The sequence below is a fragment of the Artemia sp. Qi Xiang Cuo genome, chromosome 13 (genome assembly GCF_049724085.1).
Source record: "Artemia sp. Qi Xiang Cuo chromosome 13, ASM4972408v1, whole genome shotgun sequence".
NCBI classification, from domain to species: Eukaryota; Metazoa; Arthropoda; class Branchiopoda; order Anostraca; family Artemiidae; genus Artemia; species Artemia sp. Qi Xiang Cuo.
Window position 1 is genome coordinate 35,384,352 of NC_142806.1, and position 25,792 is coordinate 35,410,143.

A 25,792-nucleotide genomic window follows, 5' to 3' on the forward strand; every position below is an offset into this window, starting at 1 on the left:
AACTTTTAATTTCCAGTCAATTGATCCCTCCCATGATATTCTAGGACAAATGGGTCGATACAATCACCCCTGGGAAAAAAAAACAAAAAAAAAACAAACAAATAAACACGCACCCGTGATCTTTCTTCTGGCAAAAAATGCAAAATTCCGCATTTTTGTAGATAGAAGCTTGAAACCCCTACAGTAGGGTTCTCTGATACGTTGAATATGATGGTGTGATTTTCATTAAGGTTATATAGCTTTTAGGGGGTCTTTCCTCCTTTTTCCGAAAATCAGTCAAATTTTCTCAGGCTCCAAATTTTCTCAGCCAAATTTTCAATGGGTACAATTAAACTTAATGAAACTTATATATTTGAAATCAGCATTAAAATCTGATTCTTTTGATGTATCTATTTGTATCAAAATACCGTTTTCTAGAGTTTCGGTTACCATTGAGCCGGGTTGCTCCTTACTTACAGTTTGTTACCACAAACTGTTTGAAAGAGCATTCGTGAAGCAGCTATCAACATCGCGGCCAAATCTGCTCATTACAAAAAAATAATCCCTTGTGACAATACCCTTAATTCAATCTTTCACATCACCAAGACCGCTATTTCTCAAAGTTCACGTGGTTACAAAATCAGGTAAGCTGGGAGCTACTTACTGTGCACCATTTGGTCTTTTTTTATGAGGAACCACAATTCTGAAAATTTTTACAAAAGGTCTTCAGTGAGGCCACACTCACGAGAAAACTCTATTGCTTTATGACACATTACATCAAAAGCCTTTTCATCTTCATGTCAATAATTTTATCTCGCGTAGCTGCAGTAAGACCAGTAGCTCTAGAGAAAACTAGGTCTACCACCAACAGCTGCTCAAATAGAGATATTGTGGCAAAAAAAGAATTCCGCTAGATTCAGTGTAAATATAAATTCAAATGTCTGAAGACTGGTTGCAAGTCCGTTGGCCTGAGCCCACGTCTGAAGAATGTTTTGGTAATTGATGAAACAGTCAAGATACAGTTGTATCTATTCAGTAGTTTGTTCACCGATATATATATCAGTATACCAATCTTGTAGTAGATGATTTCTCCAACTGAGGAACAGTTATTCCAGCGGCTTTCTGAGCATTAACAAAAGGTTCCATTGTAACTGAACGACCGTGTAACTGAACCCCAAGTAACTGAACCCATCCAACTGAACCGCCGTGCAACTAAAGCCCCATGCAAATGAACCCTCTTGCTACTGAACCCTCATGCAACTGAACTCCCTTTAACTGAACCCTCGTGCAACTCAACCCCTGTGCAACTCAACCCCATTTAACTAAACCCCCGTGTAACTGAACCACCATTGTACTGAACCCCCGTACAATTGGACCACTGTACAACTGAGCCACCGTGCAACTGAACCACCGTCCTCGTGTAACTGAACCCTCGTGCAACTCAACCACCATACTTACATTGGGTAAAACACAAGTTAGAATCTTTACATGTTCAACCTTGTTGGAATTGTTTGCTTTTTTAAGTCTTATATAAATTGCTGTCAAGATGATTTATAAAAATGTTCTGTTTTGTTGTCACAAAAACAAAGAAAATTGGACGTCATAAACTCTTAAATCCAGATTTATTTCTCTTTTTTATGTCTGTTAATCGGAGTTCAATTCACCCTGTCACTTTCCACGGGCCTAAGCGTTTACCCCCCTCCCCCACGGAAAATTTCCCTTCCTCCACCCACGGAAACCTCATCACCTGGAAAATACCCTTCTCGCGGAAATTATGGTTTTCAAAATTTAAAAATCTTCTTTGAGTCGTGTTATTTTTTATTTTAATTGAGAAGTTCTAAGGGAAGTGTAAAAGAGTAATTTATGTGTAAATCTTGCCCCCCCCCCCTCCGGGCAAATACTTTCTTCTCATGAAAGATCCTCCAGAAAACCCACAAGCAAAAATTTTCCGTATGTTTCCCAATGACAAATACTATCTGTATGCAATAGGCAAATCAAAAAACTTAAAGAGGAACTGAAACTTCTGCAATGGGGTTATCTGATTGTTTTGTAGCTAGGGAGGGAGGGAGATACCTCAAAGGGTGCATTTTGATGCCAAAACATCCCAGCTCTCATTGAGCCCTCAGATAAATACAGAATTAGTTCTAAGGGAGAGATGACAGGAGGATGGAGGAAGAAATTGTTTGATAATCCCCAGGCATTTCTAGTCTTTTTTATAACCCGAAAGTAATTGGAGACTAACCAACCGCAAGAGGTATTTTTTTTTGGGGGGTGGATTGGGGTGGGAGGTTTTCCACGGGTAGGTATTTTCTAGGAGGGGGGTATTTTCCGTGAGGTGTTATTTTCCGCGGGGTATTTTCCTTAAGGGATGTTTTTTGCGGGGGGGGGGGGGGGTTCAAATGGCGGCTCTCACCGTCTACATACTGTAATTTTTTTTTACCAATTTGCTCATTTTGTTGTTTTCATTTTGTGGTATTTTCTACGCTCGTGTTGTTTATCGTTTGCCTTAAAAATAGTTAATAATTTATTCCAGTGCAGTGGTTCAGTTACACGATGGTTTAGTTACAAGAGGGTTCAGGGAAACAATGGTTCAGTTATATGATGGTTCAGTTGTATAGTAGTTCAGTTGCACGGTGGTTCAGTTGCACGGTGGTTCAGTTACAGGGGTTTAGTTGCTTGTGGTTCAGTTACACGGTGGTTCAGTTACACGCACACCTTAACAAACAGTTGGTAGTGTATGTTGCTATTCACGATAAAACAATACAGCTCTTGAAAAATGGAGGAGAAAGATACCATTCGTCTCAAGTTCTAAATACAAGCACCCAACACAAGGTTGAGTTTATGACACGACGGTGAATGTAAATTGCATGCAGTGCAACTGCTTTAATACCAGCTTGCATACCTGAATGTGGCTGCTCATGACACTGGCTTGATATTTTCATAGAAAACTCGAAAAAACAACCAAATTTGCCCCCCCCCTTCTGGATGTCACACGGTAAATTCACCCCCCCCCATCCAAAATTTTATTGAATTGACAGCAATTGGTAGGTCTCTTATTTGTTTTTTTCATGTTTTCTTGCCTTTTTTATAAATGGTTCAAGCCAAGTCCCCCCCCCACTGATAAGGCCTTTCAATTGTGAAGTAGAAATATTGGTCTTTGATTGTTGGTACAATTTCTTTTTAACTGTCCTATTAAAAAATCTTGTGCTTTTTCCATATTTCCAATTTTGTTATAATCTTGAGTTTGTAAGATTAGGTACTGTCCTTCAAGATTTTTATCGATTCTTTGTATTGTCCTTTTATATAATATATTTTTTAATATCTTTCCTGAAATCATAAAAAATAACTGGTCTGAAATTCTCTCTTTGATTGTCTCAAAATTTAAAAAGCTAAATTTCAAGACAATTAAGTACAATTCAGAACAGATTCAAGACCACACTCAAAGAAATAAAGAGTACATAATACGTATATATAGAGGGGATCAATGCCCCAGAATCGCGTAGCCGACATGTATAATTTTGTTACAGATCCAGGGTCGCCTTGTTTTATTGTAATGATTATTTGAAAAAAACTACGTTTTCTAAAGAGTTAAAGAGGCTGAGTCACAAGTTCGAACCTTAAAACGTACAGGGATTAGAAGGTACAGTTGGGGGGCTGCCGCCCCCAAAACCCCCGCTTTCGCAGCCTTTAAATAAAAAAAAAATTTTAAACTGAAAGTAAGGAGCGACATTAAAACTTAAAACGAACAGAAATTATTCCGTATATGAAAGGGGCTGTGCCCTCCTCAACGCCTCGCTCTTTACGCTAAAGTTTGACTTTCTCACAACTCTTTTTTTAAACAATAAAAACTTTTTTTTAAACAAAATAAATTGCTAATACCTCCCTTCTCATTTCAGAAGAATATTTCTAACATTTATTTTAAAGCTTCATTCAACTAAATTGATTTGCTTCATATCTCATTACATTATATACCGTGATGCGTAACTGTGCATCAGTTACTACGGAGGAGGGACCGTGTGTCCTTTTTTGGGGGGAGAGGAGGGGGGCTCAGTTACCTCAAAGAGTATATTCAATGCCAAAATATCCAAATGCTCAGTGACCCTTCAGATGAATATACGAATAGAATGAGTTTTGGGGATGGGGGAGAGGTAGTAATTAGTATCTAATCCCTCTTATTTCCTAGGAATATTTCTGGTTTGCACTTTTATTTTTGGTGGGGGGGGGTGAATAAACTGTCAAGCAAGGAATGCTCCCCATTTGAAGGTGATCTAGGAATAGCTTCTAATAATATGGATAGCCTTGAGAGTAAAAGCTTATGGTAGTTTCGCAAAATTGTGAAACCTCTCAAAAATGATTGTGCACCATTGGAATCACTATATTTGAAAACCCCATATATAAGAATTACAGTTCCCCAAATTGACCAGCAAGGAAGATTACTTTTTCACATGGGGAGCAGTGATGTGTCTCCCTTGTTCTGTTTTTTTCCCCAGGGGTGTCGTGCCGAACCGGTGGTGTTGGGAGAGGGCTCATTTGAAAGGAACTCGCCATATCTAAGGTTTTTTTTTAGTAACAAAAGATAATATTAAAACTAATCAATATACGAGGTGACATAATAAACATATCTTTTAAAAATTTTCTTCTCTGATATATAATGGCATATTGGAGTCTCCGTTACTTTATTCCTTAAAATCGTCATAGTCCTTGAAATGCCGTCAAAATTATTTTCAGAGTATCCCTTGTATTATAGATTACCAAAAAAAAATTGTTGACTTGTATCATAAATTGACAGGACCAAACAATGTTTGAACGTTAAATAATCCTAGTAGGGAGTGGTAGCTCCAGTGATTTATTTTAAAATCAGTCAATCTGAAAAGATGAAGTTCGAGTAGCAAAAATAACGACTTTATACTCTCTTATGAGAAGTTCAAAATTCTGGTACTTGTACATTTTATGGTACACACCGCTATATACTGTACAAGGAACTACTAATGGAAACCCGTCAAACGGGTATTTGCAAGAGATAAATGGATTGCAAAGCGTGATTGTTTATTGCGTTTATAATATTCAAACTGTTGTTTTTTGGGGTTTAGGGGGGGGGAAGGTAACTAGGTTAGGTTAGGCTAGGTTGCGTATCTAATATATGCTATGCTTTGCCCCCCCCCCCCCTCGAACGTGCAAATATATAGCCCAAATTTGTTTCTAAGCTATAATACATTCATCCTATTTTATTTTATTTCATTAGCATTAACCAAACTTGACTTCTTTCGTGTGTACCATATAATGCACAAGTACCGAAATTCTTCGCAGCTTCGCAGCACAAAAATTGTAATAATAATAACATGATTTTCTTTAAGTCAGATTAGCTATACATACAAAATTCATGATGTCCTTCAGTTTTCTAAAATCTCTATATATCAAACAGTTCGTGGTATCGAACTGTAAGCAAGAAGCGACCCGGCTTAGTAGTAACCGAAACTCTAAAAACCGGGAATTTGATACCAATAGATACATCAAAAGAATCAGATTTTAATGCTAATTTGAAATATATAAGTTTAATCGAGTTTAGTCCAACCCATCAAAAGTTACGCGCCTGAGACTATTTGGTTGATTTTCAAAAAAAAGGGAGAAAGACCCCCTAAAAGCTATAGAACCTTAATGAAAATCACAACATCAGATTCAGCGTATCAGAGAACCCTACTGAAGAGGTTTCAAGCTCCTATCTGCAAAACTGTAGAATTTTGTATTTTTTTTGCCAGAAGAAAGATCACGGAATTGTTTGTTGTTTTTTTTTGTTTTTTTGTTGTTTTTTTTCCAGGTGTGATCGTATCGACCCAGTGGTCCTAGAATATCGTGGGAGGGCTCATTCGAATGGAAATTAAAAGTTCTAGACCCTTTTTTAATTGACCAAAAAATAGAGGTCAACTAGGCCCCCTCCCACGCTCATTTTTTTCCCAAAGTCACCCGATCAAAATTTTGAGATAGCCATTTTGTTCAGCATGGTTGAAAATATAATATATATGTCTTTTAGGATGAGATAATCCCCCAAAGTCCCCGGGGGGAGGGCTGAAAGTTATGAACTTTACCCAATGTTTACATATAGTATTGGTTATTGGGAAGTATATAGAAGTTTTCAAGGGGGATTTTTTCTGGTAGTGGGGGGGGGGGGTCGGAGGTTATGTGGGAGGATCTTTCTATGGAGGAATTTTTCATGGGGGAAGGTACATTGCTATGAAGGGGGCGCCGGATCTCCCAGCATTATTTAAAAAAAGATCAGAAATTAAATAAAGAAAAATCAACTGAAAGTAAGGAGCAACAACAAAACTTAAAACGAACAGAAATTATTAGGTATATGATTTGGTTCGCCCCCTAGTCATTACATGACTCTTCAAGCTAAATTTTTTAGTACTTTCATAAGAGCTATTTATTCTAACTAACGGCCTTTGTGATTAAGGGGCCATTTTTAAAGAATTGAAACAAAATTCGAACTTTAGCGTAAAGAGCGAGATATTGACTAGGGGACGAAACCCGTAATATGCGTATTAAAAATATATGGCTATAGAAGATCGTTACGTAAGTTAATTCGTAAGTTACGTATAGTTATTACTAATGAAAATGTTCGTAAATAAAATTAAACAACTTTCGAGAAAGCCATTTAACCAAATAAAAGTAAAATTAATATGCAAATTTTTTTTTAAATTTTTCATGTACGGTGAGCCAAAATCAAAACCTCCATTAATTCAAAAACGTTCAAAAATTAAATAAAAAAACAGGTTTTTCAACTCAAAGTAAGGAGCAACATTAAAACTTAAAACCAAAAGAAATTATTCTGTATATGAGAGGGGCTGTCCCCTTCTTAGCGCCTCCCTCTTTACGCTAAAGTTTTTATTGTTTTAAAAAATAGCGTTGTGAGAAAGAGTATAACTTTAGCGTAAAGAGCGAGGCGTTGAGGAGGGAATAGCCCCTTTCATATACGGAATAATTTCTGTGCATTTTAAGTTTTAATATTGCTCCTTACTTTCAGTTAAAAAAAAACTTGTTTTTTTTTAATTTAATTTCATATATGACGATGCAAGTCCTCAATGATAACTTGGATAACATGCCCTTTGGACTCTTTATGTAACAAAATTGCAGACTTTTGAGGGCAAGTTAAAGAAAAGGCAAGGTATTAGAATGCTTCATTGGAATACTGTAATACATTGCTGTTAAATAAGAAGTATTTTAAAATACTTTAAAACTTCAGTGTAAAAAGCATGGGGTTGAGAAGGGGCATCATCCTGAAGGATTAAAAGTTAATTATTCAAAACATTAATATTGTAATTACAATTATCTAATGTTAAAGCACAATAAGTATATTTCTCATAGATAGTGTTCAATAAAGCTTTTTTTTTTTTTTTTTTTTTTTTTTTTTTTTTTTTTTTTTTTAGCTTGCTGACTACAAAACTAGGGTCGATACTGCAAGTAATATTTTAAAATACGCTCTTTATTTTAATGATGGCACTCATCTCGCACTTTTTTTTTCCTTTTCAGCTTGCTGACTACAAAACTAGGGTTAGGCTAATACTCCAATAAATATTTTAAAATACACTTATTATATTAATGATGACACTCATGTCCCATCTCGTCAGTCAACGTGTTGAAGTTGACACAGTAAAGAGCACCGTCAGCCACGTCAGCTCACGAAAATCTAGGGGGGGGGCAATTTTTTTTCAATTTTTTCAATAAATTTTTTTTTAAATAATCCAGTGAAAATACCCCCCTCCCCCCAAAAAGTATTTCTTAATCTTGGGGCCAAAAATTTGGGGTGTGGGGTACGCTCCTCCCCTAATTATCGCCACTTAGTGACATGTCTATCATGCATTATTTTTTTCCTGCCAATTCTTGAAAAATAAATCGTGTTAGAAACTCGGAAGGGGAATCATTAAATCGGAAATTAGAATTTCTTGTGTGGTTTTATGCCCAGAACATATTGGAGGCAGCCAGCCCTTTTCATTTCCTGTTTTGTCCCCAGAATCCCCATGTTCCCTCCAAAAATTTTGGAAATAGCTATTTCATTCAAATTCTCCAAAAGAGTGCAAGAAATGCGCCTTCAGTGGAAATCTACGCAGGCCCGGGTATATGAGCTTCAATTATTCAAATTGAAGCTCATGTATGCCCTTTTTTTTATTTTTAAATAGCCTTGAGCTTCACTGAAAATAAATAAAACAGCATTCAAACCTTCAATCTTACTAAGACAGCATATTTATACCTTTGGAAATTACCAGAAATTTAGTATCTGGATCATTCTGATCAGCCTCCATTTGTCTATTTCTTAACGATTGTGTGCTCTAGCAGTCAGATCCTTAGTAGTATTTCATTTATGGTTTTGAAGAGAAAGATTCAAGAGCATTGGTATGCAAACAAAAGTACGGCTAATACATTGGTATTTATTTGGGACGTAAGAAATGACAGGGATAACTGAAAATCTAGTGTCTGGGGTTGTTGGACCAGAAGTCTTCTTCTCGTGTTCACAGCTGGTCGGGCTTATTCTTATTTTATTTTGAAAGACAGACAAGTCCAAATCTGTATCTGTAATGTAGTGTATTGCTCCAATGTGCGCAATCTATTGCAAGATCCAAGAATCAAATTATCCTCAACCCTAAACATTAGTTCTTCACGATTATCCCCATCATTTCTCATATCTTAAAATAAATCCTTATGTATTTACCATACTATTTGCTGTTCTTCAATTTCTTAACTTTAAATCTCGCATTTACTTTAGTAGTAGAAATGAGATTTTCCTATGCAACTTTTGCTTTGGTACAATATAAGGTTAATGCAATTCCCAGGGTTTAGGTTCCGCTGGCTAGTTAAGATTTATCTCGACTGTCAACTGTGCTTGGTTGGCTGCTCGTCCACGAAAAGGGCTAATCTTTTTTCCATCAGGTGAAACTCCTCCTTTAAAAAAGAGTAAAATTATGAAATTGCATGTTTAACCTTTTAATTCAAATCAGTTCTATCTCGGCTTCTATTGCGTATTGTAGATTTCATTTGAGGATCTGAATATTATCTTATAGTCTCTTTCAGGTAACCGAGTTTTGCATATTAAATTTTAGGAAGTAATTTGAATCCTTGAATCAAAATAAGTTTTTGAAGCACCTTGAATTTTAAGGCTGACCATGCCGTAATATTTACAACGGGACGCTGAGGAGTGTAGCGACCATCGCTGATTCAGAGTGATTTCCAGTCGTTAAGTTTTCAGCTCACATTCATCAAAAGGTTCGTGAAAACGGACTGTAAGTAAGGAACGAATTGACTCCGAAACTGTAAAAGAAGGAACTTGGATAACAATTAATACATAAAATAGAAGTGACTTTTCTTGCTGATTTCAAATATGTAAAATAAAGTTTTATGTTACCCAGCAAAAGCCAGGGGTGAATCTCCAGCATTTTTTTTTTTTGGGGGGGGGGGGCAAGAGGGGTCCATATTCGGAAGGGGCATGGGATATGTAATAATTTTTTTCTCCATATGATTTTATTACGCCCCTGGCAAGAGTTACGAACCTGAGAAAATTTGCCTCATTTTCCAAAAGGAGGGAAACTCCTCAAAAATTCAAGAAATGTTAATGAAGATCACATCGTCAGATTCAGTATATCAGAGAATCTTACTGTAGAGGTTTCTAGCTTTTATCTACAAAATATGAAATATCGTATTTTTTGCCTGAAGATACATCAAGAATGCACGTTTATTTGTTTTTGTGTGTGTGTGTGTTCCCCGGGGGTGATCATATTGAACCAATGATCCTAGAAGATCAGAAGAGGGTTCATCTGAACGGAAGTTAAAAGTTCCAATGCCTTTTCTAAGTTAAAAAAAATTGGAGGGCAATTAGCCCCCCTCCCACGCTCCTCTTTCTCCCCAAAGTCATCCGATCAAAATTTTTAGATAGTTATTTTGTTCAGGATAGTTTGAAGGTACAATAACTGTACCTTTGGGGATGGCATGACCCGCCACTGTCACTAGAGAAAAGTATGTAATTTGTGCATTTTCTCCATTGTTTACATATTTTTTAGTCTCGTTGTTTACATTGTTTTATAGTATTTGTTATTGGGAAATATATGGGAACTGTTCGTGAAGAATTCTCTCCGATGGGGGGGGGGAACCTTGCACTAGGAGAATTTTTTTGGAGAGGGGGATATTTCTTGGGGGGTAATCCTGGTATGATTTGAAAAACGGTCAGGATTTAATTTAAAAATACGAAAAAAAATATTTTCAACTGAAAGGAAGGAGCAACATTAAAGTTTGACACCAACACATATTATTCCGTATATGAGGGGTGTTGCCTCTTCCTTGTCCCTTGCTCTTTAAGCTAAAGTTTGACTTTTTATCCCAATTCTTTAAGAATGACTCCTGAAACACAAGGAACGTTGAATTTGAATTAGAAAAAAAGCTTTAAGACTTTAGCGTAAGGAGTGAGGGATGAGGAGGGGGCAGCCCCCTCATATGGGGAATAATTTCTGTTCATTTTAAGTTTCAATGTTACTCCTTATTTTCAGTTGAAAAAGCATGTTTTTTTTTTTTATTTAATCGTTCCTTCAGAATTGTTGCGTTTGTTGAATAGCCATTGATGGTCATGAAACATAGGCAAATGAAAGTCTGATCCTTAGGGGAGAAGGGAGTTATCCAAAGATTTTTCATGAGACGTGAACACAACAATAGCTTTATTTTCTTAGGCCAAAGTCGTTAATTTTTTTTTTTTTTCTTAGGGTGGATAAGTGTTGAGATAAAGTAAATCCAGCCTTTGTCCCAAAATTTACTCTGAATCTATAATGCTCTTTTTGTTGATAGAAAATAAAATACTATACTTTAGCCAATGATAATACAGAATCTAATTTTGTTATTTCATTTAGGATTTCATATTATGAAACCTAGTGTTGGAACATTGCTCACTCACTTTAATGCTGAACAATATTTTCGGATTGATAGTAACAAATATATTGAAAAAGAGAACAGTAGTAATCCTACTCATATCTTTAAAAGGCTTAGTAACCAGTAAAATCTCCTTTAAAAAAGTCTAAACATCATCTACCCCCCCCCCCCTCCAATATGATTTTGACTCCCCCTACCAAAATCAGATCTGGGCTGTTATGTTTCTTCATCAACTGATTAATCACGGTACCCTGATAGGAAGAAGCTAACACAGTGAAAGGCTTATCTTATAGCATTTGGAAATTAGAAATATTAAAAAAAACTGCCGTTTCCACTTCTTACTGCTGATCTGTTCCAAAGATTGTTTCCTTTAGTGTAGTCCAAATAAAAATTGTCTACTTCTTTATATTTTATCAAATAAAAGTAAATATATATTTATAATTTAATATTAGAAATGTTTTACTGTATCGTTAAGCTTACACTGACTGTTATAAAAGCAGCACGAGAATCGAAAAAGGAGGGGTTTTATCACCCTAAATCGTCACGCAAAGAGCTAGAAACTGATAATATATTGGTTTTTACACATTAAAATGCTAAATCTATGGATTCTCCAAAGGCTGTATATTTCTAAGGTAATGGACTGAGGGACTACAATTTTGTGTAGAGAAGGGTTTAGATTTGCATAATCAGAAAATTCGAAGTTTGTTGATCCAGTCTTATTTACTTCTGGAATTTACTTGTATTTGAACAAATGTCGATTGAACTCTAGTTTTGCTTTTCGATGAACATTTGCTCAAGTTTTTTTAATTTAGTTTTTAGCTGTGTTCATAAGCTAATAGCTGTTGATAGGTAACTTTACCCTAGGTAGATTGGCTTAGGTGAACATACTGTCTTTGTTTTTTCATCGCTGCTTCACCTAGGATAGATTTTAGTCCCAAAAGGACTTATAGTATCAAACACTTTGTATAGATTTTGACCAAAATTTTGAGGCTCACTTGTCCCCTAAAACTCCTTAAAAATCTCAACGTGATACCCAAAGCCATTTTCAAGATAAAGCAGATACGCTATTTCAATGACCTGGCAGAACATATTGTATTTTGATTTATCTTGCTACTTAAGTGTGACTCGATTCTAGCTCCCATAGCGGCTTATTGCGCACAACTGTTTAGGCTGATTAGAGACAAAACATATTCTACCCCTCTGCCCAAATAAAATTTGGGATCCTCTGGTTCCTCCTCCCTTCTCTCCTTCCCCAAGCCACCCTGGAAGTTTTGGCTCCATTCCCCTATCCATTCCTAACATTATGCAGATGTGCTATTTTCATAACCTGGATGAAATCAATAAGAATTCCAAAAAGGGATAGGTCCTTTTATTAGACAGTGAAACTAAAATATAAAACAAAGACTCTAAATATTTCGATGACACAGTCGGTCATCATCATCAGTAGAGGAACTCTACTGATGATGATGACCGACTGTGTCATCGAAATATTTAGAGTCTTTGTTTTATAATTTAGTTTCACTGTCTAATAAAAGGACCTATCCCTATTTGGAATTCTTATTGATTTCGTCATAGAAAAGGCAGTGTGGTCATGGAGAATAATAGTAACATAACCTGGATGCACGTTGTGTCTTTTGATTTAGCTCTCCTCCCTTCCCTGGTCACAATTCAAGGTCTATTATCATCCCCCGTCTCCTGCTCAAAACTCCTTGTCAGTTTCAAAGTGATAGCCTAACCCTTTCTCGACATATTGGAGACTTTTTGTTTCCATATGCCAATGCTTTGATTTACCTTAATACTTGTCGTGCATAGATTTCAAGTTCCATTGGAGCTTATTAGTGCAAAAATGTTTAAGCAAGCTGGAGACAAAATGTTATCAGCCCCTCCCCTGTCTTCCAGTACACAATTTAAAGCACTTTAACCCACTCCATCTTTCTTCTCCTAGCAGTGCCTGACGGCTTCAACTTCATCCCCAAGCTCTTCTCAAGACGCTTTAGATATACTACTTTGATGAATTGGTTGCTCATAGTTGTTTTGATTTAATTCCACCACCCCTCCAACTAAATTTTGAGACCTCAGACCTCACTCCGCTCCCCTCACTTTCTGTAAGTTCCAAATCTATCCCCCAATACGCAGAGTGCCTTTTAATATACATCTGCCACTTTCGAAACTAAATTTTGAGGTCTACTTGTCACCCCTCCCCTCACTCCCTGAAAGTTTTAACTCCATTTAACTCCATGAAAGTTTTAACTTCCTTAGGTACACATATCGTTTCCAGAGTATACCCTTTGAAAATTCTGTGAATCTTTGCGTAGAAAACATTCATTGAGAGTTCCTTCTTTTTTTCTTCTTCTTATTTGGATTATTATGGACTGATTTTCGCATAATCTCATCACCGCAATCAAATTCTGGGACCTGCAGCTAGTGTTTGAAGCTGAGTTTGAACTTAGGATCGTGTATTACCAAGCAGAGATCAATCCCACTGCGTCAATACAGGACAAAAGTTTGAATATCATTTTAACATGATTTATGAGTTCCTAGCTGATGACTTTCCAGTTTCTACGACGACATCAAAAGTGCGAAGTGGCCAGAAAAAATACATTTAAGGCGTTTTCAGAAGTATATGAAGGCATATGCCTTTGAAAAATGGGCAATCCTTCATAACTTTGGTTTCTTACTCTGCGGGCTGCCTAGATGGCGATACCTTCACAGCTTTTTTTTGTATGTCAACCTCTCTGATTCAGATGATAATCTTGAAATTCTGAAACGGTTCTACGCTTCCTTGCGACGTCCATCGGGGCAGAAAGGGTGTGGAATAAGGTCTAGTTGCCCTTCCTTCATTTCTGAATCTTAAAAAGTATTTTGAATCTTAAGTATTTTCCTTTCGCATGAAACCCAATAATGAGGCAGATCTTAAAAAGCAAAATAATAATCTTTATTTCTGTTCGATTGAGACCGAAAATTTTCCAATGGGGTTTTAAGGATAGTGCAATTATCCTTAAAATCTGACATATTTTGGGGGTTTTCTTGCCTCCTCTTCTCCAAAATTAGGCAAATTTACTTATGGTAATAATTTTTGATCTGTGTTTATAAATGTAATAAATTTTGCATATTTGAACTGAGTGTAAAACAAAGATTTTTATTTATAAATAGTTTCTAAACTGCGTATTTTTAGAGCTTTGGTTATCATTGGCATAGATTAGTCTTTACTTACGATTTTTTGCCATAAATTGTTTGATCACTAACATATGCACTGGGCGTATTATTATTGTTTTTTTTTCTTTTAGAAAGCAAAGAAGAAGAAAAGATCCAAAAGAGAGCCGAATTGGGTTTGCAAGAAGATTCAAAAGATAATTTAAACGAGGGTGAGTTCCTTTGCTGTTCATCGCTATACAGATAGGGGTGCACAAAATCACAATCTTGAGGATGGGGCTTTAAAACTAATTAAAAAAACGTATTTTAAGACGTAAAGTTTCCACATTTTTCTGAAAGGGGTTTTCTCCGAAAAGGGTTTCCCCCTCGCTAGCTACGCTTTATTTGCAAATTTATGCACGAACTTCTACCATTCTCTGAAAGCTAGTGTCGTATTAGTTTTGCTATGAAAAATTCCTGACTGAGTAAAATATAAAAGTAAGCCATTTTTACTGTTGAAAACATTCTGATAAATAAAATTGGGGCTTGTTTCTTCCCTTGAGTAAATACAAAAGGGATGTTTCTGTTGTGCCCAAGCCTTAAGTATTCGTTGAAACTAATTTTTGCCTTTTCTTGTGACTATATGATATACATAAAAAAATTCATGATATGACAATGTGACAATTTAAAGTATTTTTCATACGAAGTTTTCTTTTGAATTTTACTAAGCAAAATGGTTTTTTTCGTGTAATAAAATGATTTTTCCACTTGTTATAGTTTTCACATAAATAAACTATGGTTATGTTGCACATAACTTACCTTGACGACATTTATAATTTAAAGAATTATGTTTCTTAATATTTTATTTGGAAGTTCAATAAAAGAAGAATGTAAAACTCCAAACTGATGGCTAAGAAGAATTGTATAAACAACAAAATAACATATTTTAATTAATTAGGGAAAATAATACTGTATATTTTTGTGGTTTTGAAAAGTATCATTTTTTTTAATTAGGTTCTCTTGGAGGCTTGGTTAATCTTGAAGGTCAAAGGGAGTCGAGCATCGATCGAAATTCACGAACGAAAAAAGTGACTTTTCGTAAGAGTTTAGACAAAGTCGAAATTGAAAATTCTGAGGAAGATGATATCCACATAGCTCTTAAAATAAAGCCTAAGAATACTATTTCACAAGACATTGTTAATGAGAACGTTCAGAAAAGCAAAAATGTCGATGATTTAATCCCGAAAGATCCTCCTGTAAAAGGTAAAAATAGAACTGAGTTGCAAGCCACAACTGAGGGAATCTCCCATATACTTAGTGACATAGAGTCACAGTTACGAGGTGATGATATTAAACCCCAAGCTCAGCCAGCCATTGCAATTCCAGTATGTTGTAACACACATCAGTATCAATGTGTTACCAGGGGATTTTACACACTTCCTCATATGGCTCCAGCCTTTGTCCCACCTCCACTGCCAATGTATGCACCGTCCCACAACTTTTCGTGCCAACAATGCTCATATGGTCAACAACCGTTTTCTATTGTCTATCCTCCTACATGTCAGGAACGGTTTGTTGCACCGATGCCTCCAACAGCGTGGTATCCAGCCCAAATGCCTGCAATCTCTACTCCTATGCCAAAAGAAGACATTGCTTCCTCTGAAAGCTCTTCGGAAACAGGTGAGAGGGGTATGGCAGATGGGGGTGAGGTTTCTTGCAAATCGGGGAATCAAAATGGACTTTCAATAGATGAACTTACTGAGTTTTTAAAATTATTGGATTCTGTTAAACAAGAATCTGAAACTGACGAGCAAAAAACAGAAAATTCTATTAGCACTTGTCAAACAGATATGACTACAGAAATTCATTACAACTATGAAGATAATGAAAAATCTGATTTTGAAGAATACGACAATGTTTTATCCAAGGAAGACTGTCCATCTCCTAAAAAAAGAACTGTTCCTCCAATATATTTTCCAAGGAGATTTTTGGATGTTATACCTGAGGAAGGTAGCGACGTGAGTGATTTTGAGATTCGAAGTAGCCGTGATTTCAGTGATACACTATCTGATGTTTTAAGTAATAGAGGTAGTATTGCTCTTGAATCCCTTTCAGAGGAAGACGAAGAACCTTCAGAAGGTCATCTTTCAGAAACACGGAAACCTCTGTTTTCGCCTACAAAATCTTTCCTTTCAGAGGGGGAAAGTGATACAATACAGTTTGAAGAAGGGTCAATTCGTTTATCAGAAATTTCAAATTGTGAAGCTGGCTCAAGCTTTGATGCGTTAGAATATCAAAGTGAAGACGAGAACGAAAAAACAATTACCATCGAAGAAATTAAAACACGCTATGAACCAACTCCTCAGCCAAGATTGTCACTAATAAATAAAGAAGTTTTTGATATTGACACGAACAGTTCCTGCTGTTCAACAGCTTATAAAAAGCTTAAAGAAGCTTTTGATTTTTATATAAAAAGTGAACACAACTATTCAATTGACATTTCAACAATGTCTGGCTTTGTACGAGCTGAGCCGATTATAATTGAAAACAGTGATGAATCAGACGCTTATTCTGTTGCTTCTGAGACATTTAATGATGTCAGCCCAAGTGACCTTATGACTCATTTAGATAAACTGTGCCAAAATGGTCCCGATCGCCGTAGCTTATTACTCTCAGAAATTCCAAAGCCTGTTGCTGAACTATCTGGGTTCTGCGAAGACGTCGAAGAGAAAGCGGGAATAGTTTCCAATAGAGATAGCGAGGATGTTTTATTGCCTCTCCCTGTCGTCACTTTAACTAATGACTCTTCAAAAACTGAAATCGGTGACGAAGGTGAGAGCGGTATAATTAGGTCACAAACAAAACAATTTGATGATGATTTGTCACTGCCAAATGAACCGGTGAAATCCTCGGCTTCGGATCGAAGAAGTTTTACTAAGCTCTTTAATTTTGGCAAAGACAAGATAAAAGAATCTAATGAGCGCTCTGTTTTTTCGTTTTCAAAAATGTTCAAGAATAATTCTTGCAATGAATCTCAAAGCGGAGATAATAACAAAATGATGGAAAAACCCGATTTTGAAGATGCTGGCCCAAACAATGATAATGACCATAAAAATGATAAAATTTTGAAATCTGACTGTGATAACAAAAACGATAATCGACAAAATACACAAAACACAACTAATCCTTGTAGGACAGTATATAATCGAATGCAGGCTTTGAAACGGAATTTTCTGGGTAAAGAAGTTGACGAAGTGTCTACCAAAGAATTACCTTTAAATCAAGATAAGGCAAATAAAGAAATAGAAACAAAACTCAGCTCCAGTATAGAAGAAGCAAAAGATCAATTAAGTGAATTTTGCCAAAACCTGAATGAAGACAAAGAAGAGCAAAAGACCTGCACAATTTTCAATGAGATTCATATTGAATTGCAATTTCCGCAAGAATCCCAGGAACTGGCTTGTGGTCACTCAGTAGCTGTAGATTCTCCTGAGAATGCAAGCTATAGTTTAACAACTATTCCGTCAAATAATGAAGCAGAGGAATATTGTCCGCCGGAGAAAATAAAAGATTCGCAAGACACCACTCATGAACATTCCATTATTTTTTCTAAATTGGAAACTAGTACTAAAGAGGTTTATACCTTGAATCATTTACCGGCTGTGCAAGATACGTCAAAGGAGAGTAGTCCAGTTTTCTTGTGTAGGGATCAGCCTTCAACAGAGCTTCCTATACGTTTTATCGATGCAAGCTGTGAGAGTATTGACTCGCGAAGTATGACACCTTGTACGGTAATTGAGGTGCCAATCTTAAGGGGTCAAGAAGAAACCAAAATATTTACAGGTTTTTCAAAAACTAAACAAGGTAATTTTGCTTTAACTAAAAGCAAGTCTTTCGGAAGCCCATATCCTAGTTTGAGTCCACAACCTGTTAGGAAACCTACCAGTTTTGATGACATGGCTAAAAATAAAAATATTGAAAAATCCAACGAGATAGACAGTTTGTCACACAAGAATGTTGTGAGTGAATTGCGGAAATTTTGGCGAGAGCAGGAACGCGCGATAATCTTAAAAAAGCCAGAAACTAGGCTGAAGTGGGAAGACTCAATTAAAGTTCCTCCACCTGTTCTAAACAAGTATAAAAACTTTCACGATACTGAGTCACATTTTCTTTTGGCAGCAAACGTCTTGGCACCAGCTTATTCTGGCTCCAAAGTACAAGATGTTGATTCTAATTTCGCATCTAATTTAAAGGAAATTAGAACACCATCTACATTAGCAGACAAAGATAATGAATCTAGTATAAGAGATGGCGAATTGATTGAGTCATCAAATCAAAACTCTGGCAATGACAGCTTCATTATAACCGAAAATAACTTTGGCAACAGTAATCTAAACTCTGAGAATAGGAGAACTTTATCAACGTCAGAAAGTTTTAGTAAGATAGTGAAGTTTTCTAGTGAGAGTCAAGTCCCTAAGCCTCCTCCCAGACTAAGTTCAACTGAGGTAATTAAGCGTTTTCGTTTTGGTGCATTTAGTCCACCAGCTGTGAGAAGACGAAATTTTGCTCTGCAAAGGAATGCCTCTGCTCCAAGTGTGCCCAGCAATTGTTTAATAGAAGACATAATTGGAAACAAAATTTTAGAATCTGAAAATATTTATTACTCAGATTTAGATTTTTCTTCTGCTGAAAATAGTCCATTGCCACCCATTAGGCCAAACTCTCCTTCTTCGGACCCTGATGAAAAGGAATTAATCTTATTCAATCGGCTTTGCCAAAATTTTTCACCGGTTACAAATCTTCATAGTTCCAGTCATAATCATTCCGGTCATAATTCACGGATCACTTGCGAGCACATCAATCAAAGTTTCATAGAAACGCAGCAGTATTTTGAAAGAGAAGAAATTTATACTCAAATTCCTCCCCCAGTACCACCACCACCTGTTGAAGATGTAATTAATCAAAGAACGCCAGCACATTCTAGACAGACGTCCATATCAAGTATCGCCACATTAGAAGGTAGCTTTTACTCTGATGGGAGAATATCACCTTTAAGATCTGGGAGTTTGAACCCAGCTTTGAAATCACCTCCTCCTCCACCCAGGCGCTCTTTGTCTCAGAGTATATTTTTCGGTGCAAATTTTCCTAGTGATTCTTCGGAATCAGGGTCCATGTTTGGCTCACTTCCTCGTACGCACAAAAAGGAAAACAGCCGACTTAAAGCAGCCCTGCTTTCTGATTGGCTAAAGACGACTAAGCAAGAGATGCACCTATCTACATCATCTGGAAGTAGTAAAAGTAGACCTGTATCATTAGAAGCTGATGAAGCCATTCGTCAATCTCTTTGTGAAGATTATAGATGTAAAACAAATTCTGAGAGAAACTTAAATAAGGTAAATAAATTTAGTAGTGAATTACCTCGAAGTACTAACTGCTCGACACATTTGGAGGAATTGGAGACTAATCTAACTGTGAGTGAACTTGATCAAGAAACCCAGAAATTGTTACCAGGTATTGGTGAGTCTGCATGGGCCTATTTAAACTAATGACAAACCTTGAGTACAATTTAAAACCTTGCTGCATCTTGTTCCTTAACTTTTGATACCCCAGAAACGGTTCTAGGTGAATACCCCCCAGGTGAATACCTCCCGGAAAATACCCCCCGGAAAATACCCCCCTGGAAAATACTCCCTGGAAAATACCCCCACCCCCACGGAAAATACACCCCGCGGAAAATACCCCCCCCCGCGGAAAATACCCCCCCCCCCCCGCGGAAAATACCCCCCTGGAAAATACCCCCCGTGGAAAATCCTGGCGAAGATTTACCCCCGACAGTTACTCTTAACATCCCCACACGTAAAATTAAATCGGCAAAGAGAAAGCAAGACATAAAGAAATTACGTATATGAATTCTTGCAAATTCACCCAGTGTAAAATTTCTTCTTAAAATTTCATCTCCTGGAAACTATTTAAAATTCTCCCAGCCACTATATTCATTTATGTTATTTTACTGGGTTCATGGCCGTATATTTGGCTTTAAAATACACTTATTTGTCTATCCATCTAATATGCAGAATAATTGTACCAAACAGATTTTGCATGCAGTCCCGCTATGCTTACCCCCCCCCCCTAATGTGCAAATCTATAGCGCAAATTTATTTCTAAAGTAACGAAGAAACTAACAAAAAAACCCGTTGTGTTCTCAAATTTTACACAGCGTAAACTTGAGTGAGTGGCGCATAATACACAAGTACCAAAATTCCGTCCCCTATGGAAATTAAAAAAATAAAACTCAAATAAAATTCTCAAACTTAGAAAGCCTTATTTTTCACGGGGGGTATTTTGTTGTTTTTCTTCTTTTTTTTTTGGGGGGGGGGGTGTTTTCCGGGGGCTATTTTCCGGAGGGGGGGGGATATTTTCCGCGGGGGTATTTTCCGCGTGGGGTATTTTCCGGGGGGAATTTTCCGTTGGGTATTTTCCGTTGGGTATTTTCCAGGGGGATATTTTCCTCGGGGTATTTTACGGGGGGGGGGGTATTCGTCGGTGGGGGGGGGGTAAACGCCGGCCCCCCCCAGAAACAATCTCTATTGAAAAATGCTTATCTCCCGAACCTGAAAGATAATTTTTTGAAACAGGACAGGTGATATTTCATCGACTTCACTTATTCACTCAGTTGGGAATGAAAATTGAGAGTTAAATTGGTTTTTCGACCTACGCCAGCTCTTTAATTATTTTTCCTAATTTAAATGGTTCTTGTAAACTTATAGTGCAGAGAAAAAAGGTTGGTACTACCATGCCTTTTGTTCGCAAATATGCTAGCATTTCTAATTATACTACGCGGCCTCATTTGGGCGTTTATTAGAAGGTTTTTATATATTCTACTATTAAAACTATATCTAAACTGACGCATCTCTACTATGGTTATTATTAAAGAATTATGGTTATTGAGTTCAAAATCTTCTCTTTTTGGCCTTGTTCACATAAACCTAGGAATGTATAATCAAAAATCGGAATAAATCTCAGGCTTCCAAAATGGCTTATTTAGAATCTTAAAATTAAATGAAGATTCAAATAATTAGTAATATGTACCAGAAGAATGTTTTGAATTATTTTATTATGAACCATCAAGGGAACTTTAGCCAGATATTTATATTACCAAAGCTACAACTATTAGCTGTGATGACACAAGCACAAGTGACAATTTTGACATTTTAATTCGTCCATTATACATATTAAAAAATCTAAATTACAGATGAAACTGTGGAGGAATGTGTTACCTCCTTCATTGATGATATGTCAGGGTATGAACTCGGTATTGAAGCAAGTTTTAGTCTTCTATTGAATGAGATTGATTCTGAACTAAGAGCACGTTATAATCAAGGTTAGGTTTGTAGGTGTGTGCTTTTGTACATTCTCAGTTTTTGTTTGGCTGCTGCGTTTGGCTTTTTTTTCAATTACTAACACAGGCTTGTCAATGATAAATTGTTTATATCTTGTATTTTGTTCAAGTCTTAAGCTAGAAAAACAAAGTTTCTAAAGATTTATTTTATCTCTCCTTATGTGTAGATCTCCCGGATGTTGAATCGTTCTTTTACAGGTCATGAGGCTTTGTGGGGATCTTTACCATGTATTGGTCTAATATTTTTTCAAATATACCTTATTTTATTTGAAATTTATCATTGGAACTTCTAAATACTTTAATCACTGTCCCTAAAACATTGTCCCTAAAAATAGGGATTAATAGAAATTACATAAAAAAGCCAAACACATCTTGGCGAACTAATAATGGTTTTTCTTTAAAAGTTGCAGAACCCATGTTTTGTTGCATATCGAATTAAAATTATACATGTCCCAAAGTTCGAAGGCTTATATTTATATTTGTTGATTTAAAGCTTAGTTTCATGAATACATGCCAAAAATGAAAATTCATGGAATATAACCTTGAAATACGTGAGTGAGAGTCTAAACAGACCTTACCTGGGGCCGAGTAAATCACAATGTACAAGAAAAAATAGAGATTAAGAATGTTTCTTTATCTCTAGTGAAAGGTGAAAAAGGGGCTCGAAAAAGGACCAAACAACCCTTTTCCCTTGTGGCTGGAATCTTACATCAGTAGGCTCCTGGGTTAAGGTGTCGTCCCTTATGTACAAAAAATTAAGTTGGGGGGGGGGGGCACATGTCTCACGAAACTAAAGACTCCAATACATAAAAAAGTTGTGAAAAATAATATTGGTTTGTTCAAGAACATTGTCCAAAAATGAGCCGAGAATTGGCTTGACTGGCTTGAGACTTGAACATATAAGTCCTTGGACCAAGTGGACCTCAATAAACTAAGAAAAACAAATAAAGAAATTAAGAAAAAGTAAAAAACACGTGTTTGCCGGAAAATAGGGCGCAAATATAAGTCAAAAGTGTTTTTTGGCTTATGTCGTCTATTTGCAAGTTCTTAAGCCAATAAAACTAATGCGTATAAAATAATTAGGTCACCCAAAATTTGGTTGACCAAAACAAAATTGGTTCACCTAAAAATGGGCCAAAAACTACTTACCAAGATACTAAGCTTTGAATATTTAACAAAATACTGCTGAGTTTTTTTTTGTCTCAAATCCCACAAAGACGACCTAGGGCAAAGCTAAAGCAATTTGGTTGTATCGATTTTTGGGCCCTCAAAATAGGATAAATTTGTTTTTTCCTGATTGGCTAGAAACTTCAACTTATCTAGACTAGGCCAAAGAGGAACCAATTGTGAAGGAAAATTTGGTAGCATCGATATATATTTTTTTTCACCAACCGGCTTGAAACTTAGAGGACGTGTAGACAGGCTCAAGGAAACACCAATAAAGGCCGAATATGGCGGGACAAATTTGGTTTCATTGGCTCACGATATCCGAAGTCTCTTAGACACGAAACAGAACTCTTTCTATAAATGACCTAGACAAAGGACTTACATTTACTTGAACACACTAGCAATTACAAAACGCATATTTCAATCTGAACCTCAGCTGGGGAAAGTTTTTTTTGGACGGAGGAGTGACAAGACGAGTGAAATAAGTGAAAGAGACGTAAAAGAAATAAGCTAAATTCAGTTTCACCTCTAACAAATAAGCTAAAAAAAAAAAAATCTTAAGATTTGGGACCTCCCTTGCTTACGTTCTACCAAACACAGAGAAACAAAGATGAAGAATGGAAAATTCAAATTCACCTTTTCTCCCCTCCTGCAAAGCAAAAATTTCCCCAACTGAAGTTCGGATTGAAATATTTATTTTTGCAATTGCTACTGTTTTCAGGCAAATGTAGGCCCTACGTTTGGGTCTTTTATAGAAAGAGTTCTGTTTTGTGTCTAAGAGACTTCGGATATAACGAATCAATAAAACCAAATTTGTCCCTGCCATATTTGGCCTTTATTGGGGTTGACCTCTTTGAGACATCCCCCTCCCGTCTACGAAATGAATCGCCACCCCTACTAAATAATAGCTGATGCGCACTTACAAACCATTGTATATAGTTTTATGAAATAGGAAGCGAATTATCCAGTTAAAGAAGCTTTAAAATAAGTTTCAGAAACATTTTTTTTTTGTTATAAGAAGGGAAGTATCACACCTCAGAACCATTATTCAGGCTTAGTCTACATGAAGGGAGATGAGAGATTAATTTCAGGCTTAGTCTACATGAAGGGAGACGAGAGATTAATTCATGCACCCTTATACCTATACATCACTAAAATTAATTTTGTTAAAATTCAAGTGAACATTCTTATTTAAATAAAGGTTTAAGATAATTGTCTATATTAACTATTTCTCCTGTATAGACTGTGACTTTTCAGGAACGATTGTGCCACCGTGCCGCATTACTTCTCCTCAACTAGGACTCACTTTTCCATGGCACACATTTTCCATGGCATCACAACTCACTTTTCCATGGCACAAACTTTTTTGGTCCCTTAAAAACGGCATTATAACTTTTGATTTTGAATTAGTCCTCTTCCGTTTTTCTAGCATCGTCGTTTCGATACGAACGACCCCGAGAATAAAACATAAAGCAAAGCAAAAAAAAAGACAACAAATTAACACGCGCCATTGATGTTTCTTCTGGGAAAAATATAATATTCTAAATGTTTATCGATGGGAACTTTGAACCTCCATGGTAGGATTCTCTGATATGCTGAATCTAACGGTGTGATTTTCTTTAAGGTCATTTGCCTTTCTAGATGTATTTCTTCCCTTTTTTCAAACATTAAGGAAATTTTCTCAGGCTCGTAGCCTTTGATACATAACATCAAACTTATTGAACTTCGAATATTTAGAATCAGCATAAAAAAAACACTTTTTTGTGTATTAATTGTTATCAAAATTCCCTTTTTTAACAATTTTGGTTCCTATTGGCCCTGGTCGCCCCTTACCAACAGTTCATTGAAGTATTCCAGAATCCGTTCTATTCTTCATTCTTTTTATTTGTCTCAATTTCCCTTTGGCCAATCAATTTTGCATCTGGGGAGAATTTTCGAGGGGAGATTGTCCGAGGGAATTTCCCAGGGGGGTTTCCCGCTGCAGCAATTTTCCACGGGGAAAATTTTCTGGGGGAATAAGCCGGACCCATCTTCCATAGCACTCTCTGTTTTCGTTATGTTTGATGTGATTATTCATTTTAAATTCTGTTCATTTTGGATTATATTTATTCACGAACATAAATAACCACAAATAAACGCAGAGCCACCGCCCCTTAAGCACACATAATGGCTAGGATGTCATTTTCGGTTTATTAAAATAGATTACTGTTTAAACGGTTTTTCTTTTATTAGTAAAACATTTAAAATCAAAAATTCTTCAATCTTCTCGGATTTATTATTTTATATCTTTATATCTTAACCAATGAATAAGGTTCCATTAGGCCGATAAGTAGTAAAATTCCCATCATTACTGTCTTTGAATGTATGGAAAATAAATTGTTGAATCATTCATTGAATACTTCAGAAAACAATAAAAAACAAACCCATTGCTTCAAAAATTACGCTTGCTTTTTTTAAAAGTTTTATTTAGGCGCCAATGATGAAATATTATTGAATGATATGCAATAAAAAGGGAAAGTTCTGACGAGAAAAATATCTTTCAAAATAGTAAAGTTCAATTAAATATCAGATAAGTAATTATTTTAAGAAATATTTATTTTTCTTTCTCTTAATTTTGATTAGCATTATGATTTTCTTCTTTATGTTTTGACTAATAAAATACACACTGTTGAAAATACATACCGTTTCCATTAAAGCGCAAATAACCCTGCCCTATCTAAAGGTTTGAGGGGATGGCAGCCAAACTCTTAATTTTGGAAACTCTGATTTGTAAACTTTGAGCAGTGTTATGATTTTTTTGTTTGTTTCTGTTGTTGAATGAAATAAAAAAAGTGTTTTTTTCAACTGAAAGTAAGGAACAACATTAAAACTTAAAACAGACAGAAATTATTGTGGATATGAAGGGGGTTGCCCCCTCCTCAATACCTCGCTCTTTACGCTAAAGCTTTTTAGCACTTAAAAAAAACTTCGTATTGTTCTAATTAAACGACCCTTGTCTTTCAGGAGTCGTTCTAAAGAAATTGGGACAAAATACAAACCTTAGCGTAAAGAGCGAGGTTTGGAGAGGGCAACCCGCTTCATTTACGCAATAACTTTTGTTCGTTTTAATTTTTAATATTGCTCTTTACTTTCAGTTGAAAAAACTTGCTTTTTTTATTTAATTTCTGATCGTTTTTTTAAATAATACCAGGAAATCTGGCCCCACCTACACGG

The 25,792-nt window shown here is 36.1% G+C and overlaps 1 protein-coding gene across 1 annotated transcript in view; it reads left to right on the top strand.

Annotated features, from left to right (window-relative positions):
• The window catches only part of LOC148945230 (uncharacterized), a 440,269-nt gene that overhangs the window by 237,740 nt on the left and 176,737 nt on the right, over window positions 1-25,792 (top strand). The window contains exons 4-5 of the mRNA XM_089098750.1: window positions 14,169-14,246; window positions 15,028-19,524. Coding sequence (XP_088954876.1) covers window positions 14,169-14,246; window positions 15,028-19,524 — 4,575 coding nt within the window. The remainder of the gene's footprint in view (window positions 1-14,168; window positions 14,247-15,027; window positions 19,525-25,792) is intronic.